This window comes from Bos grunniens, chromosome 22, assembly GCF_055505025.1.
Source record: "Bos grunniens cultivar Pamir isolate PY7600 chromosome 22, Bosgru_T2T1.0, whole genome shotgun sequence".
Taxonomy (NCBI): Eukaryota; Metazoa; Chordata; class Mammalia; order Artiodactyla; family Bovidae; genus Bos; species Bos grunniens.
This window is the reverse complement of record NC_141186.1, coordinates 53,850,073-53,876,999: the sequence shown is the minus strand read 5'-3', so window position 1 is coordinate 53,876,999 and position 26,927 is coordinate 53,850,073. Positions and strand designations below refer to the sequence as shown.

Sequence of the window (26,927 nt, the reverse complement as noted above, 5' to 3'; positions counted from 1 at the left end):
TCTCACATGGCTCAATGCCAAAGAAATAACAAACCACCCAATCAAAAAAAGCGGGCAGAAGGCCTATACAGACATTTCTCCAAAGAAGATACACAGACGGCCAAGAAGCACATGAAAAGATGATCAACATCATTAATTATTAGAGAAATGCAGATCAAAACTAAAACGAGGTATCACCTCACACCAGTCAGAATGGCCATCATCAAAAAGTCTACAAACAATAAATGTTGGCGAGGGGGTGGAGACAAGGGAACCCTTCTGCACTGTTGCTGGCAATGTAATTGGTCCAGCCACTGTGGAGAGCAGTATGGAGGTTCCTTGGGAAAAAAAGGCACAATAAGATCCAGCAATCCAGTATATCTCCAATGTATACCTGGAGAAAACCATGGTTCTGAAACGATACACGCACCCCAATGTTCACTGCAGCACTGTTTACAGCAGCCAAGACATGGGAGCAGCCTAAATGTCCCCTGGCAGAGGAGTGGATGAAGCAGCTGTGGCATGTATATACATCGAAATATCACTCGGCCATCAAAAAAGAATGAAATAATGCCCTCTGCAGCGACAGGGATGGACCTGGAGATTATTATACTAAGTGAGGTAAATCAGACAAAGACAAGTATCACATGACATCACTTACACATGGTATCTAAAGAAATGATCCAAATGAACTTACAAAGCAGAAACAGACTCATAGACTTAGCGAACAGACTTGTGACTGCCAGGAGGGAGGTGGAGGGAGAGGGATGGACTGGGAGTTGGGGTTAGTAGACGCAAACTACCACCTTTAGAACAGACAAACAAGGCCCTACTGTAGAGCACAGGGAACTGTATGCAGTCTCCTGGGATAAGCCGTAATGGAAGAGAACATATAAAAAAGCATATGCATGTGTGTGGCTGAGTCACTTTTCCGTATAACAGAAATTAGCACAACACTGTAAGCCAACTAGACTTCAACATTAATAATAAATAAACAAGTAAACATCTCTGTCAACTCTTTTCAACTCATCAGAATGGAATAACAAATAGCAACAGTTTTATCACACAGGATAATAAGCTCAATGTAGGGCAGTATTTTCCTTATGAATTATATAAGCCATAAACAAATGATCATTAAACACTAACATGACTCAAAATGGATTATGAGGAAAAAATGAACACTTAAATTCTGAGCAGAGGAAATTAGTAACAAAAACCCTTTACATTTTATTTTTGTCCATAAAGGTCTGAGTCATAACTTAGCAGAAGCCTTGAGTATTTACGCTGAACTAAAGCTGCATTGTGGCAGCCACCGTGCACAGTCTGTAGAGCTGAACACACTGAAAGTTCAGTCAGGGCTTGAGGCAGCCTTCTTACAAATGCAAAATACAACAACTAAAAAGACTTTCTTAGTTAAATGAGATAAGTATTAAGACTAGGAAAATGTTAACAAAAACTGCTTCACTACTGCATTTTGCTAAGCACTTGAGTTACACACACAGCGACACACCAGGCACAAAAGTATTTATATGGTGAAGAATTATGTTAATTTATGCCAAAAAATGTCATGTTTGTTTATCTTAATGCAGGGCATAGTTAAGTTTTACAGTATCATAAAGACTTTTGATTTATTATTGAACTGGATATACAGAATATTTCAAAGTTGCTATCAAAAAAGAAAAAAATACTCAGTTGAAATTCTACCTAGCGACATAGGTTTTTCAACGTAACTTTCTTCCCTATGCATCAAACTAAGGTAAGAAGAAAATAAACGGTTTTTAAAAGGTACCAAGCCATTTAAAAAAAGTCTGTTTCTGAATTTAATAGAATATCCTGGCCCATTAAACAATGGAATAGTTTTTGGAGAGAGAATGAATTCTGGCCTGAAGAAGTATGGTGTGTGACTGGAATACTCAGTGAAAGCTCTAGAAGGACACAGAACCCAAGGAGTGACCTGCACATCGGGGACGGGTGAGGAGTGACCCTGCAGAAGTGCTGGCTCATGACCGGCTCTTTCTCCCTCGCTTCTCTCATTCAATCACCTTTTAAAGACTGCCTTCTGTGTTCTTTTTGGGGGGAGTTATCTTACCCTTTATCAATTGTTCCTTCAGTATTTTAATATAAAACCTACAAGAAAAACAACAAATTCAAGGCTAGTATTAAAAACTTGAAAAAAAATAACAAACCTTTTCCTCGAATCAGTAAACTCTTCTTGGTGAATAGAATCTTGTGGAAGTGGGAATGATTACTTTCTAAATAATGTGTTAAAAGCAAGTACTTTCCTTCTGAAGCATTATGAACTTTATTTTTGTTTATCCTTATAGTATATTGTTGCATCATCCAAGTACAGATACCAGATACCTAATTTCTAATGATTTATCCCAAAAACAAACACAAGAAAAGCAGGCCAACAGAGATATAATCAAAACCTCTTGAAAATGAAGTTACTGTAGTGTACCTAAATAAATAAACTATAATCAAAAGCTGAATCTCAAGTCTAGTAACTGATTCTATGTTGAATAGAGATCTTTTAAAAAGTGTTCTTATTCAACATATAATTTAATAGAATATTGTATAAACTGAAGTGTAAAGATTACATTTATTCTGAGTCCAGATACTTTCTCAACTGTAGAAGTACAAGGATGCCTCTGCCTTCTTCATCAGTAATACAGATTTATGAAAAGGTATGCTGCAAAACATGTCTGACTCAAGGAGTTAATCAAATCCTCATGGTCATTGGTAAAAATGATGCCTATAATAAATTGCATTCGCATTTTCAACAAATTTACATATATATTTTTTGTTGATCACATAGAGAAAACAATTTGGATTTCATTTTTAAAAATAAGGTTTATTTATAATAAACTATCTTTAATAATTCTATATTTTGAATTCTAGGGAACACGCAACTGTAGACAAAGCTAGCTTTAACATGTATTGAAAAAGTGTACTCTTTATATTAATGCAAAATGGTAACTCTTTCTTTACTCTAAAGAATTCTCACCGCCTTTGAACTAAGAAACTGGAGTACTCGCAGAGAGGAGTTTGGGATGATCAGCCAGAATCAGTCAGGAGGTTTTCTCTCTTCTCAATTAGGTAACTGAAATAGGAACTCTAGCTCTAAATATCATAAGCAAAGTCTAAATCTTCAAAAAATAAACAGAGGGAATATAACAAACTGCTTCAAATACATGCCTGAGCTGAGAAAGGGCTTGTACTTTCATGTTGTGGCAGCTTCCAGATGAAATCATCAGTTTCTAATCTTCAGGTTCATATCTGGAAAGAAATATGTATTTAATTAAGAGCATAATGTCAATTGTTGTACCACATGAGTTTACCTGAAACACTTCCAGTGACTAAGCCAGTAATGTTGCATCCTTCATCTAAAATCCCCACTGTGGTACAAGTCAGATTCGTTTAAGGCATGATGGGGGTGAGTCGGAGGATTCCTGGACCAGAGAATGGACCAGAAAACCACTGACGTACCGTCAGGCTCCAAGTCTTTACTACATGTGGCATCTACACCCGTGTCAGCTTAGTAGATTATTATCTAGTCGAAGGTTGATGGACACAAACAGCTGATATGGCCTTGTGAGTACAAGGTTAACCAACCCCCTTCTCTAAGGAAAAGTTTGATCTGGGATTCACTTTTCAGCTCTGGTACCCTGGAACTCTGATAAAAGTAAAATGTCAGCTGAGTTTCCAGGCAGAACCACTGATGGCAGAAATGACCCTGATTAGAAGACTCCATCTGGACCACAAGAACTGTGGCCAACCCTACATCCACGGCAGAAACCAGGGCTTAGGCTTCCCCATGTGCACGGAGTTCTTGGACACATCCCTGCCAGAGTGTCACATAACTGTACCAGAGACACCGCTCCTACGTGGGGCATGCACTTCTAAGACACGCTGGCTCTGGCATCCACACACGGATCTCATTTTGTAGCACCTGAATTGTCATCTGGGGGCTTCTCTGGTGACTCAGATGGTAAAGAATCCACCTGCCAATGCAGGAGGTGCAAGAGACTCAGGTTCGATCCCTGGGTTGGGAAGATCCCATGGAGAAAGAAACAGAAACCCACTCCAGTATTCTTGCCTGGAAAATTCCGTGGACAGAGCAGCCTGGCAGGCTACAGTCCACGAGGTCACAAAGAGTCAGACACAACTGAGCAATTAAGCAACAGAAGTGTCACGTGGGAGCACAGTGTGAGCAGGCCCTGGACTGCAGCAAGGACACCCCTGAGCAGAAATGCCCGGTGCTGCCCTATGTGCTTGCTGAGGTGTCTGTCCAACATCCTGCTGAGAGAATCCATGGCAAAAGCAGCCCAGGGTGGCCCTGAGTGACTCTAAAGGTCCAGCTGAACCTGAAAAGAGACCCTAGTGGGTGTGACGAATGAGGCCTGGCCAGAGCCCCTTTGCCTTCCCCAAACACAGGCTGCTGGACTGAATGACAAAGCAACTCCCCACTGGTCTGACCTCTCCAGACACGAGATTAGACTTAATGAAGGACAGACATCAACCCGGTAGGGGGACAATCCAAGGGGCAGGATCAGCACAGCTTACTTTGCCAGTCTTTTCCTCAGGTCTTTGATTTGATCATTCTTCTTGGTAAGAATCTCCTTCATGTTTCGAAAAGCTGCTGTTTGTTGGAATTTCTTCTCTAATTCCTACATAAGGAAAAATTTCAGTCCATTAATAAGAAATAGTTAAGGAAAGAAAGAACACATCTGATGAAAATATACATTTTTGCCCTAATTTACTAATACTGTGCTTTTTTAATTTATTTTTAATGTATTTATATAAAATTAAAACTATTCAAACTTTAAAAATACATTCTTTCAAGTGAGAAGCCAATAAAATGGTAACATTTCCCAAGTACATTATTAACAAATAACTCAAACATACTATGTCACAGATATGGGAAATCTATTTGAAACAGTAAATTCATTTTCAGATAAAATAGACATGTTCTTCTTTCTAAATCCCAAAGTAGTGCCTGTATTTTAAGAAGAGGATTTTAAATTTAATTACAGTTTAGCTTGTATATTCTTAAGAGTCTAATCCCTAAAGTGAAAAGAATAGTTCTCTGCATGCTGCTGCTGCTGCTGCTGCTAACTCGCTTCAGTCGTGTCCGACTCTGTGCGACCCCATAGACGGTAGCCCACCAGGCCCTGCCGTCCCTGGGATTCTCCAGGCAAGAACACTGGGGTGGGCTGCCATTTCCTTCTCCAATGCATGAAAGTGAAAAGTGAAAGTGAAGTCACTCAGTCGTGTCCGACTCTTAGCAACCCCATGGACTGCAGCCTACCAGGCTCCTCTATCCATGGGATTTTCCAGGCAAGAGTACTGGAGTGGGTGCCATTGCCTTCTCCGAGTTCTCTGCATGCTGCTTGTAAATTAAGAAACAGGGACAGACCCCTTCAGAAAAACGCCACCCAACCCTCTGCCAGACTATAACGGGATGATCAGGACAAGCAACATGGGGGTGCAGGGTGGTGGGTGTGAGCATACACCAGGAAGGAGTAGAGGCTTTGTATTACTACAGATACTTTAGTGTCAGAGAGCAATCTTTCTACCAAAAGTGACAGACCTCTTAGAACACAAAGTGCCTAACACCTTGAGGAAAAATACAGTGAGCCTGCAGCTATCCACGCTCCCCTTAGTTACACTGCGTTCATCACTCAGTCCGACGCGGACAGACAAACCTGACCTTTTCAGCCATGCTCAGCTGCTCCTGTACCCTCAGCAGGTCGTGCTTGGCCGTTGCTAGATTCTCTTGCAGGGATTTCTGGTTTTCTGTCTGGTCATTAAGTGTCTTCTGAAACTCACTCTTCAAAGCAGCAACTGTGTTTTCCAAGTCACTCAAGTCTTGGGCCTTTATAAAATCCTATGAAAAATACGTACACCCACATAAGTTCACGCTGACATCCTAAATAGTAACGGCTTTAGACTCAACACCTCAGCGATGGAAAGAGCAGGCTGTGTGTTGCGTGTGCACGCCAGCGCCCCCACCAGCCTCCTCTGCCGCTGCAGTCCTGGAGGGTCACTCGGTACCCAGTGCATGGTGTCCTGCACACACAGGGTCACTCAGCAGTCACTGATTTCCAAGTATGTCAAGGATGATTTATGAGCTGTTGGAATTCCAAAGGGAGAACGAGAGAGGTGAGATCCTAAATTTGACAAGGTTGTGTTTCCCAGAGTTGGGGTGACATGTTTCACAATATTATAAGAGCCTAATTAACACTTATTGAGTATATGGCTTGCTACATTTACAAGACAAAGTTTTTATCTTAATTTGAAATACACATTTTCGTACACTTTGTGTAACATAAGCAGTTGGATCTTCTCTCTACTTGGATCATGTTTTCTACCAGATACCATTTATAATGTAAAGAAGAACAATATTAATAAGACAGGAAAATGGTCCATAATTGCTAACTATGAACATGGAGCACTGCTATCAACAAAAGAAAAATGCCTTATTTTTGAAATCTGGTCTTGAAAATGATTTTATTTCACTGTATCTCTGTATTCATTTTGCTTTTGCCAAATCTTAAGAAAGTAAAATTGGAGCAAAATCTTCAATAGCTTGTAAAACAAATTTATCATCCAAAAATGCAACTGTTCTACTTTTGAGAAATTATACAACTGTTCCACAGTATTCAGCTGTTTTATAAATTTATGGTCCTTGGTATATAATGATTGAAACTCATATATATTTCCTTTCATTTTAGCCATGTAAGAAGTATCCTTTTATTTTAAAAAAGTATCTACAGATGAAATAATGTAATATCTTAAATTCGTTTCAAAAATCATGGGGGAGAAGAGAAGAAAGTAGAGGTTAACATGAAACAGGCTGGCCACGCCTTGGCGACTGAGCTACCGCTCAGTTGAGTGACGAGTGCCTGGGTTACATTACACTATTCTTTCTATGCTTATACATGTTTGAAATTTTCCACAGAAAAAGGGTAACCAACGTCTAATGAAGCGAGTTTGGGGATTATTTGGTAGACATTTACAGTGGCACTAAACCCACTAGAAAAGCCAGTGCTGCAAAGAAGACTCAGTCAAACCGCCGTGCTGGCGGGGTCCTACTATAGCGTCTCATCTCCATGCAAAGGCCACACGAGGCAAAACCGTGCCCACGACGGCTTCCAGGCTGGAGCGGGGCTCAGTCACTCCACTCAGACAAACCTGGAGAACTTTAACACTGAATTTCACTGTTTTACACAAACTCTGCTAGATACAGATGGATCTGAAGATGCACAACTAATAAATTAATTTCATTTTATCATACTCCCGAAGATGTCAATGCAGGAGGCCCGGGGTTCGATCCCTGGGTCGGGAAGATCCCCTGGAGGAAGAAATGGCAGCCCACTCTGCATTCTTGCCTGGGAAAGCCCATGGACAGAGGTGCCTGGTGGGCTACAGCCCATGGGATTGCAAAGCCTCTGACAGGACTCAGTGACTAAATCACAACAACAAATCCAATTAACTAAGAAGTCTTCCATCCTTCTCTCTTTCCTGTTGGAATTGGAATGGGAAAGTGAAAGGGAAAAGAACTTAAAAAAAATTAAGCAAATCTTAGATGCCATGTGCTCTGGGACACGCAAAGCATGTGAGCCATGCATGTGCCCCCTCTGCCCTGAGCAGGCGCTCACGTGGCCTTTCCTGGACAAGGCTGTCTCGATGCAGGACAGCAGCGGTGGCCTCCTTCTTGGGGAGTGGCCGGTGGTGGGGCATGATAGCAACTAAGACTTCATGGAAGTTTCTAACTTGATTCTATCTGGAAAACATGAAAAAGCTAAAACTGACGTCACCTTTTGACTCCCGTGCTCAAGCTGTAAATCTTGCAGTGCTCTCTCCAGCTTTGACTTCTCATCCAATGCATCTGTCACCTAAAATCAAGAGCAAACGGAAAACATGCAATATTCAGTCTGTAAGGAATGCTTTCAATAATTTTAGGTATTTCTCAGTTACCTGTGATTCAATGGTCTTCAGTCTTGACTTCAATTTCTCATTCTCTTCTTGAAGTCTTATAATTTCCTTTGTGAGTAAATTCAAGTTTTACTATGTTAGCCAAAGTACTTTTCATCCTTGAAATTGTTTCACTCATACTTTGAATTTTTAAATTACATAGAAACTCCAGAGTCTGGATGCCCTGGCTACTGGTAATATCCCAGCTTCACCCAGTCCACCAGCCTCAACATTTATGAGTCATCTCTGGCTCTAAGACTTCTAGTTCCTTCCTTCACAGTCTCTCAGACTTTTTTCAGCCCTCTATTCTCAGCCTTTTCCCAAAGTCCCCTCCTCTGCCATCTCTCACCTAGCTGATCCTGAAACTCTTGTTCTGTTCTTGGCCTCCACAGCATGGCACCTGCCACTTATCCTCTAAGCACAATCACCACCACTCCATACCCTGTGTCCAGCCCTTAAGGGTCCCTATGAGCGGAGGCCCACGGCCCTCGCTCGTTAGCAGCTCCACCACGAGCATCGCCTGTCAGCGCAGTCTCACCACACTCTAGCACACACACCACTGCCCGGAGGAGAGCCTGCACTCTGCTCCAAGGCACGCCAGCCTCGGGCCTGCCTCGGACTGCTGCCCACTCTGTCCCCTGCTGGCCTTTCTCTTCTGACAATTCACTGTGTCTTTGCCTTTCAGCCCAGCTTGGGCACCACCGTACCCAACAGCCAGTCCTCCACGACTCTCATCCACATGGCACTGTGTCTTCTTTGCCACCCTGTGGTACAAAGGTTAGCAGTCTCCTGTCTCCATTTCTAGAATGTTAGTTATCCCTTCTAAACAAGACCGTAAGGTCTTGAAGGCAAAAGGCCAGGTATTACTTTTCTTTTTATGTAACAACATCTAGCATAATGTTGAAAACACAAGAGTCATGAAAAATAGTTGTATATTGGTAATTATTTTTTATAAACCTGTTACTAAGTACCATTAAGGACAACTACTTTGACGGACTAATTACGCTCAGTGGACAGGGCCGGACCTTCCACCCCATGTCCACCTAGAGCTGCGCAGGCAGCCAGCACACACCCTGAGAGCTGCATTTCTCACAGTGACGGCAACATTACCTTGTTCAGGAGTTCTGCCGCTCCACCTTCGTGAAGTGGAGCCAGTTTTGGCTTCATGCTGTCTATGATGGACTGAAACGAAGCAAACCAAACTGAAGTCACCACCAAATAAAGCGCGTGTAATCACTGAGCCCCTGTACTTTCTAAGTGGGAGACACTGTGCAAACCTACCCATGGGATGTCAGCTAGACATTTACTGGTTTGCTTCTCTACCACGTGCCAGTGCTGAGGACAGAGCCTGGCCCACAGTGCCCAACCAAAGGTAGATCAAAATGAAAGCCATCCTCCTTGTATCTTAAACAAACAGACAGATGGAAGAGATGGGTGGGAGGGATGGTAGTCAAAGCCAGAGCAGACAAAGATCCTAGGACCTAGGGACTGAGGTTCTAATACTGTGGGAGCTGGAAGCAACATTTCTGCACAAACCCCCCAAAATTGCAATAATGATGAGGATTTAGGTAAACTACATTGCAGATGAGTAACTTGACACAACTCGATACATACATTCTACTAAAGCACAAGACTTCATGCCCTCTGAACCAGAAATTTCTTAGCCTGAAATCAGTTCCAAAGGAACAATCAGAAAACTCTTCTGTACGTGTACATTCCTGGACTCCTCTCGGCATGTTTCCCCAGGCAATGCCAGAGCGTTCATGGTAAGTGCACACGTGGAAGGGTCGCTGTAGACAACAGGGCTGATTACAGAGAGAAGCAGGCCCTGACTAGCGCTGTCTCCACTGGAGAGAGGAGGAGAACGAGGCCCAGTCGTCTCACAGTCACGCGGCTGGGGAGGGACAGTGCCAGGAGGCCTGCGTGAAGAGCTTGCACAAGTGGGAGGCAGGTGGACTGAAGGGACGTGAGCATGTGCCCGCAGGTGTGTGAGACAGCAGACAAAAACAAGTGCTTCACAGGAACTTCCAAAGCTTTTCTTTTGCCTAAAAATCCACAAGGCAACTTTTGAATTCTGGTCTTGAGCGGAATGCTTTTCCTTGAGAGTTCTCACTTCAGCCTCTGAACGTTCTAAGCAATTTGAGGATGCTAAACAGTGGCTATTAAGATATGGACCAAAATTTACCTTTTTATTCGAAGATGTAAATTCCGCTTTTTCAAACTCTGCAACTTGCTCTAATAATTCTCTTGAAGATAAAATAAAACATGAAAAAGTAATTGTTTAAAATAGATTTGTATCATACGCACAAGACGAATAAAAGCACTGGTACCAACCTATTACATGCCAGAGACAACAGAGCGAGATGAACAGAGCCTCGTCACATCAAAAATCAGTTACTAAATGTAGAAGTTACTAAATGGTAGAAGAACTAAGTTCCATGCACTCAAATCTGAATCCCCACAGCACCTACTTTTTTGTACTTACTGAGTGTACAATATAATTGCCAGAACTAAACTACAATGTTAATGTAACATGTCTGAAGTTTGTAGTCAACACTGTATTTTTGAAGTACTAAAGGGAAACTGAAGAAAGTAGGGAAAACCACTAGACCATTCAGGTATGACCTAAATCAAATCCCTTATGATTATACAGTAGAAGTGAGAAATAGATTTAAGGGACTAGATCTGATAGCCAGAGTGCCTGATGAACTATGGATGGAGGTTCGTGACATTGTACAGGAGACAGGGATCAAGACCATCCCCAAGAAAAGGAAATGCAAAAAAAGCAAAATGGCTGTCTGAAGAGGCCTTACAAATAGCTGTGAAAAGACAAGAAGCAAAAAGCAAAGGAGAAAAGGAAAGATATTCCCATTTGAATGCAGAGTTCCAAAGAATAGCAAGAAGAGATAAGAAAGCCCTCCTCAGTGATCAGTGCAAAGTAATAGCGGAAAACAATAGAATGGGAAAGACTAGAGATCTTTTCAAGAAAATTAGACATACCAAGGGAACACTTCATGCAAAGATGGGCTCAATAAAGGACAGAAATGATATGGACCTAAAAGAAGCAGAAGATTTTAAGAAGAGGTGGCAAGAATACACAGAAGAACTGTACAAAAAAGATCTTCACGACCCGAATAACCACAATGGTGTGATCACTCACCTAGAGCCAGACATCCTGGAATGTGAAGTCAAGTGGGCCTTAGAAAGCATCACCACGAACAAAGCTAGTGGAGGTGATGGAATTCCAGTTGAGCTATTTCAAATTCTAAAAGATGATGCTGTGAAAGTGCTGCACTCAATATGCCAGCAAATTTAGAAAAATCAGCAGTGGCCACAGGACTGGAGAAGATCAGTTTTCATTCCCATCCCAAAGACAGGCAATACCAAAGAATGCTCAAACTGCCACACAATTGCACTCATCTCACACGCTAGTAAAGTAATGCTCAAAATTCTCCAAGCCAGGCTTCAATAGTACATGAACCGTGAATTTCCATATGTTCAAGCTGGATTTAGAAAAGGCAGAGGAACCAGAGATCAAATTGACAACATCCGCTGGATCATGGAAAAAGCAAGAGAGTTTCAGAAAAACATCTATTTCTGCCTATGCCAAAGCCTTTGACTGTGTGGATCACAATAAACTGTGGAAAATTCTGAAAGAGATGGGAATACCAGACCACCTGACCTGCCTCTTGAGAAACCTATATGCAGGTCAGGAAGCAACAGTTAGAACTGGACATGGAACAACAGACTGCTTCCAAATAGGGAAAGGAACATGTCAAGGCTGTATATTGTCACACTGCTTATTTAACTTAAATGCAGAGAACATCATGAGGAAAGCTGGGCTGGAGGAAGCACAAGCTGGAATCAAGAGTGCTGGGAGAAATATCAATAACCTCAGATATGCAGATGACACCACCCTTATTGCAGAAAGCGAAGAACTAAAGACCCTCTTGATGAAAGTGAAAGAGAGTGAAAAAGTTGGCTTAAAATTCAACATTCAAAAAATCTAACATCAAGGCATCCAGTCCTATCACTTCACGGCAAATAGATGGAGAAACAGTGGAAACAGTGGCTGACTTTATTTTTTGGGCTCCAAAATCACTGCAGATGGTAACTGCAGCCATGAAATTAAAAGTCGCTTGCTCCGTGGAAGGAAAGTTATGACCAACCTAGATAGCATATTAAAAAAAAGCAGAGCCATTACTTTGCCAACAAAGGTCCATCTCGTCAAAGCTATGATTTTTCCAGTAGTCATGTAAGGATGTTAGAGTTGGACTATAAAGAAAGCTGAGCGCCGAAGAACTGATGCTTTTGTTTTTTCTTTTCTTTTTTTTGAATTGATGCTTTTGAACTGTGGTATTGGAGAAGACTCTTGAGAGTTCCTTGGCCTGCAAGGAGATCCAATCAGTCCATCCTAAATGAGATCAGTGCTGAGTGTTCATTGTAAGGACTGATGTTGAAGCTAAAACTCCAATACTTTGGCCACTTGATGTGAAGAGCTGACTCACTTGAAAAGACCCTGATGTTGGGAAAGACTGAAGGCAGGAGAAGGGGACGACAGGAAAAGAGGACGACAGAGGATAAGATGTTTGGATGGCATCATCGACTCAATGGAGATGAGTTTGAGTAGACTCCAGGAGTTGGTGATGGACAGGGAGGCCTGGCGTGCTGCAGTTCATGGGGTCGCAAAGAGTCGGATACGACTGAGCCACTGAACTGAACTGAAAGGGAAACTGCTCTAATATAATATACATTGTTATCTGGTAGAGGTTCAAGGAAAACTGGTTTTAATAGAATAGCCTGGGAAAAATGGAATTAGTTCACACCTAGTAAGTATGGTAAATTCTCAAGGAAGACGGATGATTTCCACCTGAACATTTCCACTTATTTGCAAAAGTACGTGGATGTTGACTATACAAAAGCGTTTACAGTGAATAGTAGTTAACTACTCTTTTAAGCTTCTTAACAGGTCAATTTCTCAAAGTTTTCTCATCAATTACCTACTGACAGTTGGTGAAGCTAGACGGTTTCCTCCCCTACCCGAGGCCACAGCCAGTGACACTCAGCACAGACTGTGAGCCGCGCTGCATCTGTGCTTAGCAAATGGCCCCTGGGCTCCAGGTCAGTCTTTCCAGATGTCTGGCATGACTTTTCACAGAGTGAGTATCAATTTCACTGATTTTACCGTATTTTTAAAAAATAAGGGAACTTTTTTATATTGTTCAGATTACAAAGATTTCTAAGAAAACTTTCCCTATTTTAAAGATTGGTATATAATTTTAATGCAATTAATAGAAGTAAACTTCCCTACTACTAAGTGTGATTTGATGGTAGTTGAATTAATTTTTCAAATCTGTTTCATAACCTCTACTTCTTAGTTGACCTATCTCTAAAAACTGACTACAGTATTGATCAGGCTAACCAAAGCCTTATGAGGAATAATTACTGATCACCTTCAGAGCGACCTCATAGACCTCAGAGGCCTTGTCACACCTGGGAACAGTGGAAGCAGGGCACTCTGAAGAGGACTCTGAGTGGCACCTAAGAGCTGCCTCATTAACTGGATGCGCTGCTGTCATCCTACCCGAATTTTCTCACACACTACGCTCGACAAAAACAGCAGCAGAGACAGTCACAAGCTTTCAAGTTCATGCTTGGGCCTCTATGGTCACAACTGTGGAAACAGTTATTATTACCTGTTTTCAAGTTCAGAGATGTCTGTCTGCAGCTTGAGGTACCACTTCTCGGCTTGTGAGAAAAGCTGCCGCAGAAGTAGCACATTGGTGTAGGCCGTGTTGATGAGCTCAGACTCCACCTCGCTGTGCACCACAGCCTGCAACCCATTCAGCACCTCAGAGACTTCGTCGACGGTGAAGGTCTCCTCCACAAGCCTGAAAAACAACCACGATCCAAAACCTCTGTGTAAACAACAGAAACCATTTACAATGAAAAACAAAACTAAGAAGCCCCCAACGTGTCATTGAAGGGATGAAACGGTTACAGTGAAAGCCTCTCTGGGAACTATCTTCTTTATTTGTAAAACAGTTTGAAAATAATTTAGATTCAATTAGTTTTTGATATCTGGTTAAATGATTAAACTGTGGCTCGCTCTTCAAATGTGCACATCCTTTCATACAAGTTATGTGCTCAGAAACAAGCCCCAAACTATCTAATTTTTCTTCAGCTTTTCAGTGAAAATTAGCTTTATCACATTTAATTATTTCATAAGTCACCTGAGAGGTGTAATTCCTCCCTTTCTTTGTATTAGTTGTCTAGCATTTCAAAGACCTTATAAACTATTCACAAGTTAGTAAATGCCTGTAAGAAAATTAGTGCTAATTATGTACTGCTTTTCTTAGCATCTTGAGACCTGAAAGAAAAAACCCCAGAACTTAATTAAAGTGCCATAAAAATGAACATCATCAAAAGTACTAAAACCTCACTCTTTGACAGAGGAATGTCTGGGTTGGAAGGGAACTCCAAAGGCATTTGCTTCAATCTCCTCACTTTGCAGATGCAACACAGGCTCAGGAGGTGGAGGTGACGTGCCCAGCGTCTCACTGGGGTCTGACTCAACCCCACAGTCATTTCCAGTAATCTCGGAAACATGCCCCAAAATTGAAGCCTTGAGAAAGCATCCATGCAGGCCTCCTACCGTCAATGACAGGGTTACAGGAACAGTCCTCTCCGCTCCCTGCCTCCACCCTCAAGGTCCTTTATCCTTCAGATACTCAGTGGATGAAGAGCTATAGCCCTGATGCTGGTCATCCTCTCCCTTACTCCAAAAGGAGTAAGGACATGTTGTGTCCAAAAGGACACAATGCAGGGAGCCCCACCAAACTTCTCTCACAGTCATACTCAAGTTAGTATTATTTGATCTACCAAGCTTTAACATTTTGTTTACCAAGCAGAATTTAACAACTCTTAAAAACCCAGAAGTTTAAGTCCCTATTAAAAATATCAATAATCTTCCTGTATTCTTTAATAGAACAAACTAAATCTGCTTAAAAATATGTTGCTTTTTGAGCAACCCAAGTTCATTACTATGAACAGCAATTAAGGTACTCCAAACTCCAATGCGTAAAGTAAATAAAGAAGTACCTTCTTTGGCTATCTCACAGTCTCACCAATCAAGACTGCTGTTTATAGCTGCTGTGAGTCAGGAAGCCAGATTATCAGACTAGATTAATAAACTGAACAGATAAGTCTACAGCTGATGGTCTCTGCCACTGAGTGACGTTAGAGCTTACCACAGTTGCAGGTCACCTAGAGACCCTTTTTATGTCCCCACATCCAGGTGTGCCAAAATCTGATCCCCAAGCAGCCTGAGGTCTCTCTATTATTCAGTCTTTTTGGCTGCTTCCCTTTATCCTCTATCACTAAATTTTCTACGGACTTTTATTATCTCCCATTATTGGTCCAAACAAGCGAATTATCACCTCTTGCTACAAGCTGGCTAGCAATTTTGGTACTAGTCAGCAATCTTTTCATGGTTTCCTGCTGTTTTCTCTTCTGTTTCAATATAAACCTGTATAGGTATTTTCTTGCTAAATGTCATGTCTTATGGTTCTACTCTTTTAATTCATAACTCAAGTAATTACAGTTCTGGACTCTCTACTACAGCATGCCAATTATTAACCCACCAGCACTTAACACCTTCCTGACTGCTCTTCTGAAACCCTGCAATCCCTTCACTATCCTGTGTGCGTGTTTAGTGACAGACTGCTCCCACCACAATCTGATTTCTTGAATTTTACATATCTGTAAGGAGAAGGCGATGGCACCCCACTCCAGTGCTCTTGCCTGGAAAATCCCATGGATGGAGGAGCCTGGTGGGCTGCAGTCCATGGGGTCACTGAGGGTCGGACACGACTGAGCGACTTCACTTTCCCTTTTCACTTTCATGCATTGGAGAAGGAAATGGCAACCCACTCCAGTGTTCTTGCCTGGAGAATCCCAGGGATGGGGGAGCCTGATGGGCTGCCATCTATGGGGTCGCACAGAATCGGACACGACTGAAGCGACTTAGCAGCAAGGTTATGTGTAGCTGCTCACAATGGATAATTGATTGTATCCTGGCAGTGGTTTGTATGGCCTCTGCTATAGCTGCCCCACACTGGCCACCAGAAAGGATGACTGTCACTTCCCACCGGGTCTCCTCAGAATTCTCTGATACCTGCTCTCCTTGAGGTCTTGGAAGCAGGAATCCACAGTTTTGAGCCGCAAGCCTCTTTTTGAGCGAGCAAAACGCATATAATTAATAACTTCATTTTGATGGTGCTCATTTAGACCCAACTCTGCCTGAAAGAGAGAAGTAATTTGTTAGTCTTGAAAATATAATAAAGGAACCAGCAATGAAAAGGCACAGGCTCTCCTGTGGTGCAGACTGCTAGATGTCTATTAAATGCTGTTCTTTCCATCTTTCCAGACACATGGCTTGCTGTTGTTTAGTCGTTAAGTCGCGTCCAACTCTTTTGTGACCCCTGGACTGTAGCCCATCAAGCTCCTCTGTCCATGGGATTTCCCAGGCAAGGATACTGGAGTGGGTTGCCATTTCCTTCTCCAGGGGATATTCCTGACCCAAGGATCAAACCCACATCTCCTGCATTGGCTGCCCAACTAGAAAACACTCTCCAGCACTCTTAAAGTCAGGCGTGATCACGTGACTACTTCTCAGCAACAGATGGGAACAGAGGAATGAAAGCTATTTCTAAGGCCTTAATACACAGGGCACATGTCTGCCACACCCAATTTCTCTGAAACCTGGAAGTGAGATTCTGCTGAACCATGCAGACAGCACAATGGCCTCGGGGCTGGGGGAGCAAGATGAAAGGGAACTGTACCCCAAATAACCTCATGGAGCAGCACAGACCCACATACCTGAGATGAGCAGTGAGAAGGCTGTTAAGTGTGAGAGAAATAAACTTCTGTATTCTTTAAGGCACATTTTATTAAAAAAAAAAAAAAACTCTATTAGAGCAACTTAACCTTATTCCATCTCACACAGCCTTAAAAAGTATATTTGATTTTGAAGCAGCCATCAATTGCTCTTGCTTTTAAACCAGATGAGAGCTTGGCAACTATAAGCTAGAGACTGATGAAGTTCTTTTTCATGTTATAGCTACACTGAAAATTACAAAAGGAAATTATAAAACTGAACATCTAATGCAGGGGACTAAATAAGTTGAATTACCTTTAAGAGTAATTTGATGTGTCATAGCCTTCTTATGGGAGACAAAGGTATACTTTGCAGTCCTCTTTTCCAGGCTTATCTCTTACTTTCAGCGCACAGGGCTGCCTCCAACATTGTGGAGGACAACACCAAGGTCACTGGGCACCGTCTCCTTCACCCTCTAAGCCCCTCACCGTGGCTTTGTTGCATCCACATACATCCTTACCTGTAGATGCAGAACATAAGACAAGGGCCAGGACCTTGTCCCTCTGGTTCCCTGAGTATCCCCAGGACTCCTCAGAGTGCCTGGCACACAGTGGACATGTGCCTGACAAGTGAACTGAAAGAGCTCCTTCTTTTGAAGGTCATTCTTGGCTTTAATCTGTTCTCTTTTAAGCTCCTGCGGGACTTCAACCAATCACTTCTCCTCTCAACACTATACAGAGGTTTCTTCTTCCCTTCAGACTATAGACAAGGCTGCACACAAACCTCATTCGTGTGAAACCAAAACGAAACCATAGGTTCCCCCCAGCTACCACTGCATTTCTCTAGCTCTCTTCTACTCTTATGTCTCCATTCTATATGCTGCTCCAACCGCCTTTGCAAAGCTCACCAGCAACTTAATAACAAGTCCAACTACTGTGGCTGATGCTTTGCTGTCTGCTGACCTGCTCCATTCTCTGCCTGCTAACCCCACCTTCCCTTCTTGATCTCACTGGTATCCTTGTCTTCTCGAGCTTGCCTCTTAAGCAGCTGCATTTCCCAGGACGCTGCCCTTAGACCCTTACTCTTGTCCATCTATATCCTCTCCTGGATGACATGATCTGTTTCAAGGTGTTACCTACAAGCATCTCTCAAGTATCACAGGCTGGCCTACAGACCAGTACCCCCCAACCACATGAATGGCTCCATCAAGTCTTTCTCCCCCACATTATTTTTAATACTTCTGTTAAAGTTCAGTAAATTAAGAATTATCCAAGATATCATGATGCTCTCTAATGGTTACCTATCCAGTAGACTGCTTCAAAACAACCAGTTGAGGTACTCTGGCCAATGTAAACCAACACATTTGTGGTGTGTACTTACATTTCCTGACTCTACCTTATTTGATTAAACTGGTAATTAACGTTTTGCCTTAGGGCTGGACAATGTGAATGGAAATAAGGAATAAGTTTCTTATGTTTTAGTTTATATGGATTGTTAGACACTCCTTGAACTATTTCAAATGGCAATGTCAAATTTCTAATTTCTAATGTTAGACATTAGAAACAGTAATGATGACAACATCTAAAAGTCATTCAGCAGTTACAAAGTGCCAGGCATGATCTCATTTAGTCTGCAATACAACCCTATGAAAAAGTAAATAGAAACCTACTTTACAGATAGAAAACTGAGGAACAAAGAAATTTTTTTTTTCTATGCTATTGAATTGGCAAGTGGGAGAGCAGAGACTTGAACCAGGAAACCTAACTCCAAAGTCTACACTCAGCTTTTCAAATCCTTTTTGGAAAAATGGCATAATTTAAATAAATAAAAGAACACAGATATGTTACAGTTGCAATCAACCTGAGTTGTGACTCACAAGAAGACACATCTTCACCAGGCATTTGAAATAAACCTCAATACCTACATTAGAAATGATGTTATCTCTATACTCAGGTTAACTGTCAGCAAGAATATCCTACAATTGGAAATCTCAAAATGATGTCACAACTTGCTAAGAAAAAAAAAAAAAAAAAAACTCATAGTTTCAATTATTCTTGCTTACAGTGTTAAATCTATACTCATAAGCCCTCCATACTCCCCAAACCCTTTCTCTAACCCCATTTCCTAAGATTCTGTTAAGAACATGCCTATTCAGTCAGATTAGTCTGCTTACCAGCCTTGAACATCCTATACTTTCACTCTCATTACCCCAATCCTTGACTAAAAGCACCTCTCCATTCCTGTTCAAGAATCTGAATCCGACCCAGTGGTGGCTGGTGAATGCGTAACAACAGGCATTGGTGAGGGTTGGGGTACAAAACTGATCTGCAGCCCTTGCTAATTTCCAGTGTAAAAGCTCCCAGCATGGCTGGTTTCAAGCTATCAACTGCACTGCAGAGGTGAGAAGAAATGCGTATAATTGGCTCTCAGAAGTATAAGCATGCTCCTACCCATCCTTCAAGATCAAACCTTTTTTACCTACTCTGGGAAGCCTCCCAACATGCCCTCATTAACTCTACTTATGCCTTCCTCCAAAAATTAGCACGTAGGTGGATGAGATGGTTGGATAGGATCAACGACTCAACGGACATGAATTAGAGCAAACTTCGGGAGATAATAAAGGCCAGGTGTGCGGCAGTCCATGGGGTCGAAAAGTCACACACGACCTAGTGACTAAACAAAAACTATTAGCTGTCTTTTTTTTCCTTAGGTATTGCTCCTTCAAGTAGACTGTAAGCTCATGACAGCATGAATCATTTCTTATACCATACAGTTTTCTCATATAGTGCCTTGCGCAAAGTGCCCAATGAATGTCTATTCTCTTCTGTCAAGTAAAGACTGACCCCAGACCAAGAAGAAAAAATTACTGAAACTGAGAATGAAATTTAGAACAAAAGACAGAAAAGTTAGTCTAAAATGGATGGGAGTGAAGGGAACAGAAATAAGCAGCTGATTTCAGTAGCAGAAATAGCATTAGCCTGGGAAATGGAATGACAGCAGATAAGAATGCGAGCAGATGTCAATTTTCTTGTGACATCACCATTTTTTCAATTTGTTCATGGTATTTTATGGAAACTAACAGAATGTGTGGGACAGGCTCCAAGAATGGTAGGGAATGGTTTGTTTCGTTCACAGTTGTACCCTCAGCTGCAAGACTGCTTGGTATACACCGTGGCCTAAAGAGGAATTCTGGTTGCGGAAGTATTTCAGTAGCCTATTTCAGTGGCGCCCCCAACTCCGGATTTATCTTTTTTTTTCTCAACACTTCAGTACGGTGTCTTGTTGTAAGGACGGCTGCTGTTTAAGCTGGCATTCTATATCGGCTGGAATGACAAACGGGATTATGTTCAAGCATCCAGGAAAAACATGCCTTCTTTTGAACAGGTCAGAACACAAGGAATGTCACTCAAGTTTTCTCAGGTATAAAATGGGGCCTGGGGATTTTTGTGTCACTCTCACATAAGAAAGTTGTATTCAATCACGTTCTTCCTCCTTGGCTCGTTAACATAATTAATACTGCCAAAGGGTGTGTGTGTGGGGGGGGGGTATGCGTGTGAGTGTGTGCGCGCGTGCATAAACTTGAGTTTTTGGAATGGAACAAGAAACCGCTTTGCGCCTTCTGCTGGCAGATGGTTCCCCCAGCTCTCTTCGCCAGCCACCTGAGGTGTGACTTGGCCAAGGCCCTTCAGGCAGCAGCAAGAAATAGTGACTAGGCGGAGCGCGGCTGCTAGAAGAGGGCTCCACCAAGAATTATCCCAGAAGGGCTTCACACCGAGGTTAATAGCCTCTCGCACCCGGCGTGGCGTCCCCTCCTCAGAGAGGCCCAGGGCCGGAGTAAATTCTGCCGCAAGCCACGCCATCACTCCGAGGCCCCGGCTCCGAGTCTCTCCTCGGTGCGCGGTGGCGCCGACAGGCCGGCTACTCACCATTGCGGCGGGGGGGGAAGTCAACGGTCTGGAAAAGCGGCAGAGGCCAGGCTCAGCCTCACCAAGCCCGGGGTCGTCGAGAAACACTGGACCGCGCCAGACGCGAGGTAGGGCGGGTTGTTTAGAAGCGTTGCTAACGGGAACAGACGCACGTGACTAGGGAGTTACACACTTTGATTGGTTCTCAAGATCATGCGACAGAAGTGCCGCGAGACCAGCCGACCGCCGCATACGCACTTGCTCCTAGGCGCGGGAAGTCCCGCCCTCACGCGCCACGCCGACTACGGGAGCGGCCGCCGTTGCCAAGAGTAACGGGAAAGGCGCGGCTGCCTGGCACCCAATCCCTACCAAGAGCCGCGGGGCAGCCTAGCCAGACTTGCTGCTCTGGCCTTGCCCAGCACTTCCTGTGGCCTGGCGGCCCCGACGAATGGCCGTTGCCACGACTGCTGACTCCTGACCTTCCAGCGGTCTCGTGGGGGCGTCCCAGACTTAATTCTCTCCTCTCCCAGACTTCCTACTTGGCTGAAATAGGCCACCAGCACCAGAGCTGCCATATTCCTGGACAGACCTTTGAACAACCCGCTCCACACTGGTATTTCTTCTTACATTCTTGGTAAAAAAAATCTCTAATATAGCGCCTTTTCCCTTAAAAACAAACAACAACAAAACAACCGCAAACGGAAACTGGTGAAAGAGCAGTGTATTTCAAACTGTTATGCCTAGAATCATCAGGGGAAAGTGTTGTACAAATGCTTCCGTGGCCTCACCTCCAGAAATCCTGAATCACGAAGTCAAGCTTGGGTCTTTGGAATCTGCAATTTTTACCGACCTCCAGGGCTGACTGTGGCCCACTCTTTATGAAGCACTATCCTAGGGACTTCCCTGGTGGTTCAGTGGTTGGGACTCTGGACTCCCAATCAGGGGACATAGGTTCTATCCCTGGTCAGGGAATTAAGATCCCAGATGTTGCATGGTGTGGCTAAGAAGACAAAAAAGAACCACTGTTCTGGAAGAGGCAGAGGTCTAGAAAGAGGTGGATTATGTCAGTGGGGTAAAGGGAGCTTGGGCTTGGGTAGATGAAAGCCAATGAATGGGCATAGGTCATTCAGGGGGCATTTCAGAGGCTCAGAAGACAAACAGAAGCGGATACAATCACTGGGGAGGCAGCCTGTAAACTAGAAAGTGAGCCCCACATGATAGACACTGAAATGAGAAGGAGCACAGAACCAGACACTGGGACACTCAAAGCTGGGGGAGGACGTTTACCATCATCCCTATCTCAGGAACAGACGAGCTAGTGTAGATAATGCTTTGAGAGCTTAGGTTGAATTTGGCTCCTATACAGTGCAACTTAAAATGGGTCACAATTGAAAAAAAAAGAATCACAATTGGAACCTAAAAATCTAGACAGGATTTTAGAGAGCTGGTTCCACCTGGTTAATTTATTGATGAAGAGACCGAGAGCCAAGGTCACATGTTCAAGGCTTCAGAAGACTAGGTGGGGGCATCTGAAGCTTGAGTCAGTGATGAAACTAATACAAATATGTTTCTAAAGAGCAAAACCAGAAAGCAGGTGTGAACTATTCTGGTATGGTGCATATTCAATCATATTCTGGTTTCAAGAATTTCATTTTTCTTTTCATTTATCACCATATTCGTTTTATTTAATGTAAATCGTGTACAGAGCTTAGTAATTTTCCCAAGAACTGAGTTGAGTACTTTTTTAACTTGACACTTTAACTGCCAGAATAAAGTAGTAGCAGATAAATTCTGTAGAATAAAGCTTACTTACAAATGGATGACGTCTTTAGAAAAAGAGGTGGAGCAATGAAAACGTTTAGTAGTTAAGTGGTCAATCCATTTAAATTACTTCCATTTTACTGTATTGACCACTTAACTACTAAACGCACCTCTTTTTCTAAAGACATCATCCATTTGTAAGTAAGCTTTATTCTACAGAATTTATCTGCTACTACTTTATTCTGGCAGTTAAAGTGTCAAGTTAAAAAAGTACTCAACTCAGTTCTTGGGAAAATTACTAAGCTCTGTACACGATTTACATTAAATAAAACGAATATGGTGATAAATGAAAAGAAAAATGAAATTCTTGAAACCAGAATATGATTGAATATGCACCATACCAGAATAGTTCACACCTGCTTTCTGGTTTTGCTCTTTAGAAACATATTTGTATTAGTTTCATCACTTACAAATGGATGACGTCTTTAGAAAAAGAGGTGGAGCAATGAAAACGTTTAGTAGTTAAGTGGTCAATAGTAAAATGGAAGTAATTTAAATGGATAATTTTAAATTCAGACAAAGTAGGAGCTAGAAGGATATAATACTTTCAGATGAGGAAAGACAGCTCAGAAAAGTAAAGTGTCTTGGCCAGGAATAAGAGCAGCAGAACCAAGTCTGGAATTCAAATCTCTTGGCTTCTTGGCAAGGGTTTCCTGACCATTTAGTTCCACCCAAATACAGGTGACAGAGCTTTTTTCTTCCAAATTTATCCCCACCCCTCTGTACATAAGGCCCTCACCCTCCAGGTAGGGGATCGAGTGTCCCATGACGGCTGAAAAGCAGGGGGTGAAAGGGCAGTTTTTGTGTTTGGATGGGGCATGGTTAGGAGGCTTGGATGGGGCTTGGATGATTCAGGAATGATATGCAGGCAGTTGCCCATGGAAGGATCTCAGTCCTCAGGGACAAGAGGTTGCTCTGCGTGTCACCTGGAGCGCTCCCAGGCATGGAAGGATGGCCTGGGAGCGCTGGCTTGGCTCTGACCAACTTGACTGGCCTCCCAGTAGTATCTGGGTAGAACCTCTGTCTCCCTGCAGGATCTAAAGGCAGATTCTCATCCTGAGACCCCCATGATGACTCCCTCTAAGATCACTTAAAGTTCTGTTTTGCTATAGCATTCCTTATGTTTCTGTTCAATGAGTGTTTGTCAAATTTGATAATAAGAGTTGCCATTATTTAGTGCCTACACTAGGCTAGACATATTCTATTTCCATAATTAATCCTCAAAATCTTTATTTTCTTTTCCTTACTGTAGTAGGTACTCACTGAATTCACATAGAGAGAAGGTCACTTTACTAGATGTTGTGGATAAAGAAGGAATTTCATAAACACTTTTAAGAAATTTAAGTAAACAGTTGTTCACCAGTTTGCATTTCTAAGGAAACTTAAGTGTATTTTCTTGCTAGCAAACTCCCATGCTTACTGAGTGCTGTTAATGCAAGGGAGTCAAAGCCATGGGTGGATAATACAAATATTTCATTGGTGAATACGTCTGGGGCTTGGTGATTTTTTAAGTTGTTTTGCAAAGCTGCATCAGTAATTTTAATTTAAAATTCTACTTTAATCCAAAATCTTCTGTACCAAGGATGTTAACAATATCACTGTTAGCCCATCTATCCAGCTGAGCCAAGTGTTATTACATAAGCTGTCTAAATAGTGTCAGCAAATATGAACATGTATTTTGGTCTTAAAGTGATGAATCTGGCTCATGAAAAGGCTGAACACGTGCTGCTTACTAGCTTGTGTTGGTTACCAGAGCAAATAATTCGAGCTGTGAAGGAAAAGAGCTCCACCCTACTTTAACTGTGAGTTTCTCGGCCTCCTATTTTTTTTTTTAAATCACTGTGACAATTAAAAAAAAATGTGTTTGTGTGTGTGCACACGTGAGTGTCACTCTGGACGGATTGGGTGGGAGGCATACAACCAAGGCTATTATATACCTTTTAGCAGCACGCGTGCTCAGTCACTCAATCATGTCCCACTCTTTGCAATTCCGTGGACTACAAGCCACCAAGCTCCTCTGCCCATGGAATTTTCCAGGCAAGAATACTGGAGCAGGTTGCCATTTCCTCCTCCATGGGATCTTCCTAACCCAGGGATCGAACACACATCTCTTGCATCTCCTACATTGGCAGACAGATTCTTTATCACTGAGTCACCTGGGAAGTCCACCATGTAGCAGAGCTCAATGTAAATAAAGATCAACTCTGGTCTTTTTATATTGTTACAAAATGAGACTTTTATGAGTTTATAAATGACTAGTCTTAACACCGGGCCGCCAATTTGGGGGTGTTTACAACCTAGACTAGGCGAAAGGAGGAACAGGAAGGTGACAGATTTGCTTGGTCTTGACATAGTGACTTCTTCTACCACTATTTACAGAGCTCCCCTTTGTGTGCCAGGTTCTGTGGCCAAGACAGCATCTCAGGGAAGAACTGGAGGATTCAGGAAGCCCGAAAGTCCCCTACTCTATAAATCTTTGGGTAGGGTTGAGGGACTAAGGTGAGGCTTTACTGAAAAGAGAAAGTAATAAAGAAAATCATTAAACAATATGAATCTTGAAGACTGTATGGGAAAGGAACATTTGACAAAACACTGAACTTCTCCTGTAGTAGGCAGGAAATGGTAGGGGAGAATCATTTCAGGGGAAGGGGATTATCTTGAAGGAGGAATACGGCTTTGTCCATGTGACACTACCAGGGTCCTCTGTAATTCCCCCCACCCTATCCAGTTACAACCGAGAAAGTAGTCAAGACGTGAAAGAAGGGAAGAATGCAGGATTCAAAGAGTCTTTACAGGAACTATGGCATTTGACTGGGTTTTCCTGGTGAGTCAGTGGTTAAGAATCTGCCTGCCAGTGCAGGAGACATGCGTTCCATCCTGGGTTGGAAAGATCCCCTGGAGAAGGAGATGGCATGAGGCCATTTTCAGTTCTTCTATTTGCTCGTTGAGTCAATTGGTTTCAAAGTGCTCCAGGTGACCACAGAGTATTAGAGGGTGCTGACAAGTTAGATTTGTGAAATAAATATCATACGTTTTACAGGAGGTCAGGCAAGGAAGTGGTTCACCATAAAATACTACAACTCCCTTTACGACCGTGTGGATGATGGTAATGTCTTAGCCCAAATGATAGATTAGCTTCACTGATCTAAATCTCCAAAATTAAAACAACCCAAAGGAAAGAAACACCCCAAACATCGAAAACTGAAGACTGACTAAGAAATGTTAGGAACTGGTTGGGAGGAATACCTCCTTGTGAAGTACGAGAATAATTTACTGTACATATGGTGTGGTGGTGGGTTAATCACTAAGTCCAACTCTTGTGAGCCCCATAGACTGTAACGCCCCAGGCTCCTCTGTCCATGGGATTTCCCAGGTAAGAATACTGCAGTGGGTTACCATTTCCTTCTCTGGGTGGATCTTCCCTACCCAGGGATCGAACCCTGGTCTCCTTCACTGCAGGCAGATTCTTTACTCACTGAGCCAATAGGATGATATGCACCAAATCCTCATTCCACAGCTTCATGTGCATGTCTGCATCTGAGTCAGACCCACAAGCTCAATCCCTGTATTCAGCAATTGTTTGTGGAAAACCTGATACACAACAGACACTCTGGGGAAGGGAACAATAAGCAAGATGGGATTTGTCCCTTTCAAACAGGGCCTTATGATCAAGCCAAGGGAAGACGCAAGCTTGCAAAGGGATCTCAGAGCAGGCAATATGGGGAATGGGAGTTCAGAGAAGAGAAAGTCAACTGTCTTGAAGGTAAAAGGAAGTTCAGGAGAGTCTTTCAGGAGGCAGAATTCCAGCTGGTCTTTAAAAGGTGTGTGCAAGAGTTGTGGGTGAGCATGATGATTGAGGGAGAGAAGGTTGTCCTGAGCAAGGAACCAGAATTTTCATCAGGTAAGGCAGTAAAACTGTCCAGAGATGTGCTTTTCGATTTGTTATTTCAAGTCAAACTGCAGAAAGAGATACATGATGTACACAGTGATGGAGTATCTATTCTAGTGTCTTCTTCAGGAATGTGGGCCTCCCTAGATCTACGATCTTTGCTACATGTTTACCTGGACTAATGTCAATGGAAATATGTTCACCAACTGCATTCCAGCTTAGAAAATGGAAAACTTAGATGTGCTCAGGAAGCTCTGCTTACCAAGATAGGGCTCTGCAGTCCCTTTGCAAAGTCTGAATCGCCTAGTGCAGCTGTGTTCATGGATGGAAGTTTTCTCGATGCGGTGGGTGTCATTCTTGGTAGGTTTATACTTGTCTTTCTCACTACTCTATTTCAAGCTCCTTGAAGGATGGAATCTTTATTACATGATCAACCTGAATTGCCCCCTCCCCCTGCCCCCAGCAAGGGCTGGGCTAT

The 26,927-nt window shown here is 42.7% G+C and overlaps 1 protein-coding gene across 7 annotated transcripts; it reads right to left on the bottom strand.

The window, feature by feature from the left end:
- Positions 1-1,182: 1,182 nt before the first annotated feature.
- On the bottom strand, positions 1,183-20,910 carry LZTFL1 (leucine zipper transcription factor like 1). Of its 7 annotated transcripts, none has more exons than XR_015151779.1 (11): positions 20,761-20,910; positions 16,133-16,257; positions 13,653-13,847; positions 10,142-10,202; positions 9,067-9,138; positions 7,960-8,025; positions 7,800-7,877; positions 5,690-5,866; positions 4,543-4,646; positions 3,175-3,255; positions 1,183-2,106 (listed from the first exon to the last, which is right to left on the bottom strand). XR_015151779.1 is itself a non-coding variant. In XM_086368444.1 (11 exons), exons 3-11 carry the CDS (start codon positions 16,207-16,209, stop codon positions 3,237-3,239), a joined length of 849 nt encoding a protein of 282 aa, XP_086224570.1. In that variant the 5' UTR covers positions 16,210-16,257; positions 17,150-20,157; positions 20,761-20,910; the 3' UTR covers positions 2,810-3,236. The 7 variants fall into 7 exon arrangements, 5 of the variants coding, with proteins under 5 accessions (XP_086224570.1, XP_086224572.1, XP_086224569.1 ...); XM_086368444.1 differs by lacking the exon at positions 1,183-2,106 and adding an exon at positions 17,150-20,157 and having other exon boundaries at positions 2,810-3,255; XR_015151780.1 differs by lacking the exon at positions 7,960-8,025 and having other exon boundaries at positions 1,488-2,106.
- Between the last annotated feature and the right edge of the window lie 6,017 nt (positions 20,911-26,927).

Excerpts from the sequence above, each read along its gene's own strand:
- LZTFL1 (XM_086368443.1), bottom strand. Across the intron at positions 13,848-16,132 it reads CAAGACCTCAAGGAGAGCAG|GCTTGTGGAGGAGACCTTCA; the intron begins GTATCAGAGAAT and ends GTTGTTTTTCAG. Across the intron at positions 8,026-9,066 it reads CGGCAGAACTCCTGAACAAG|GAAATTATAAGACTTCAAGA; the intron begins GTAATGTTGCCG and ends TTACTCACAAAG.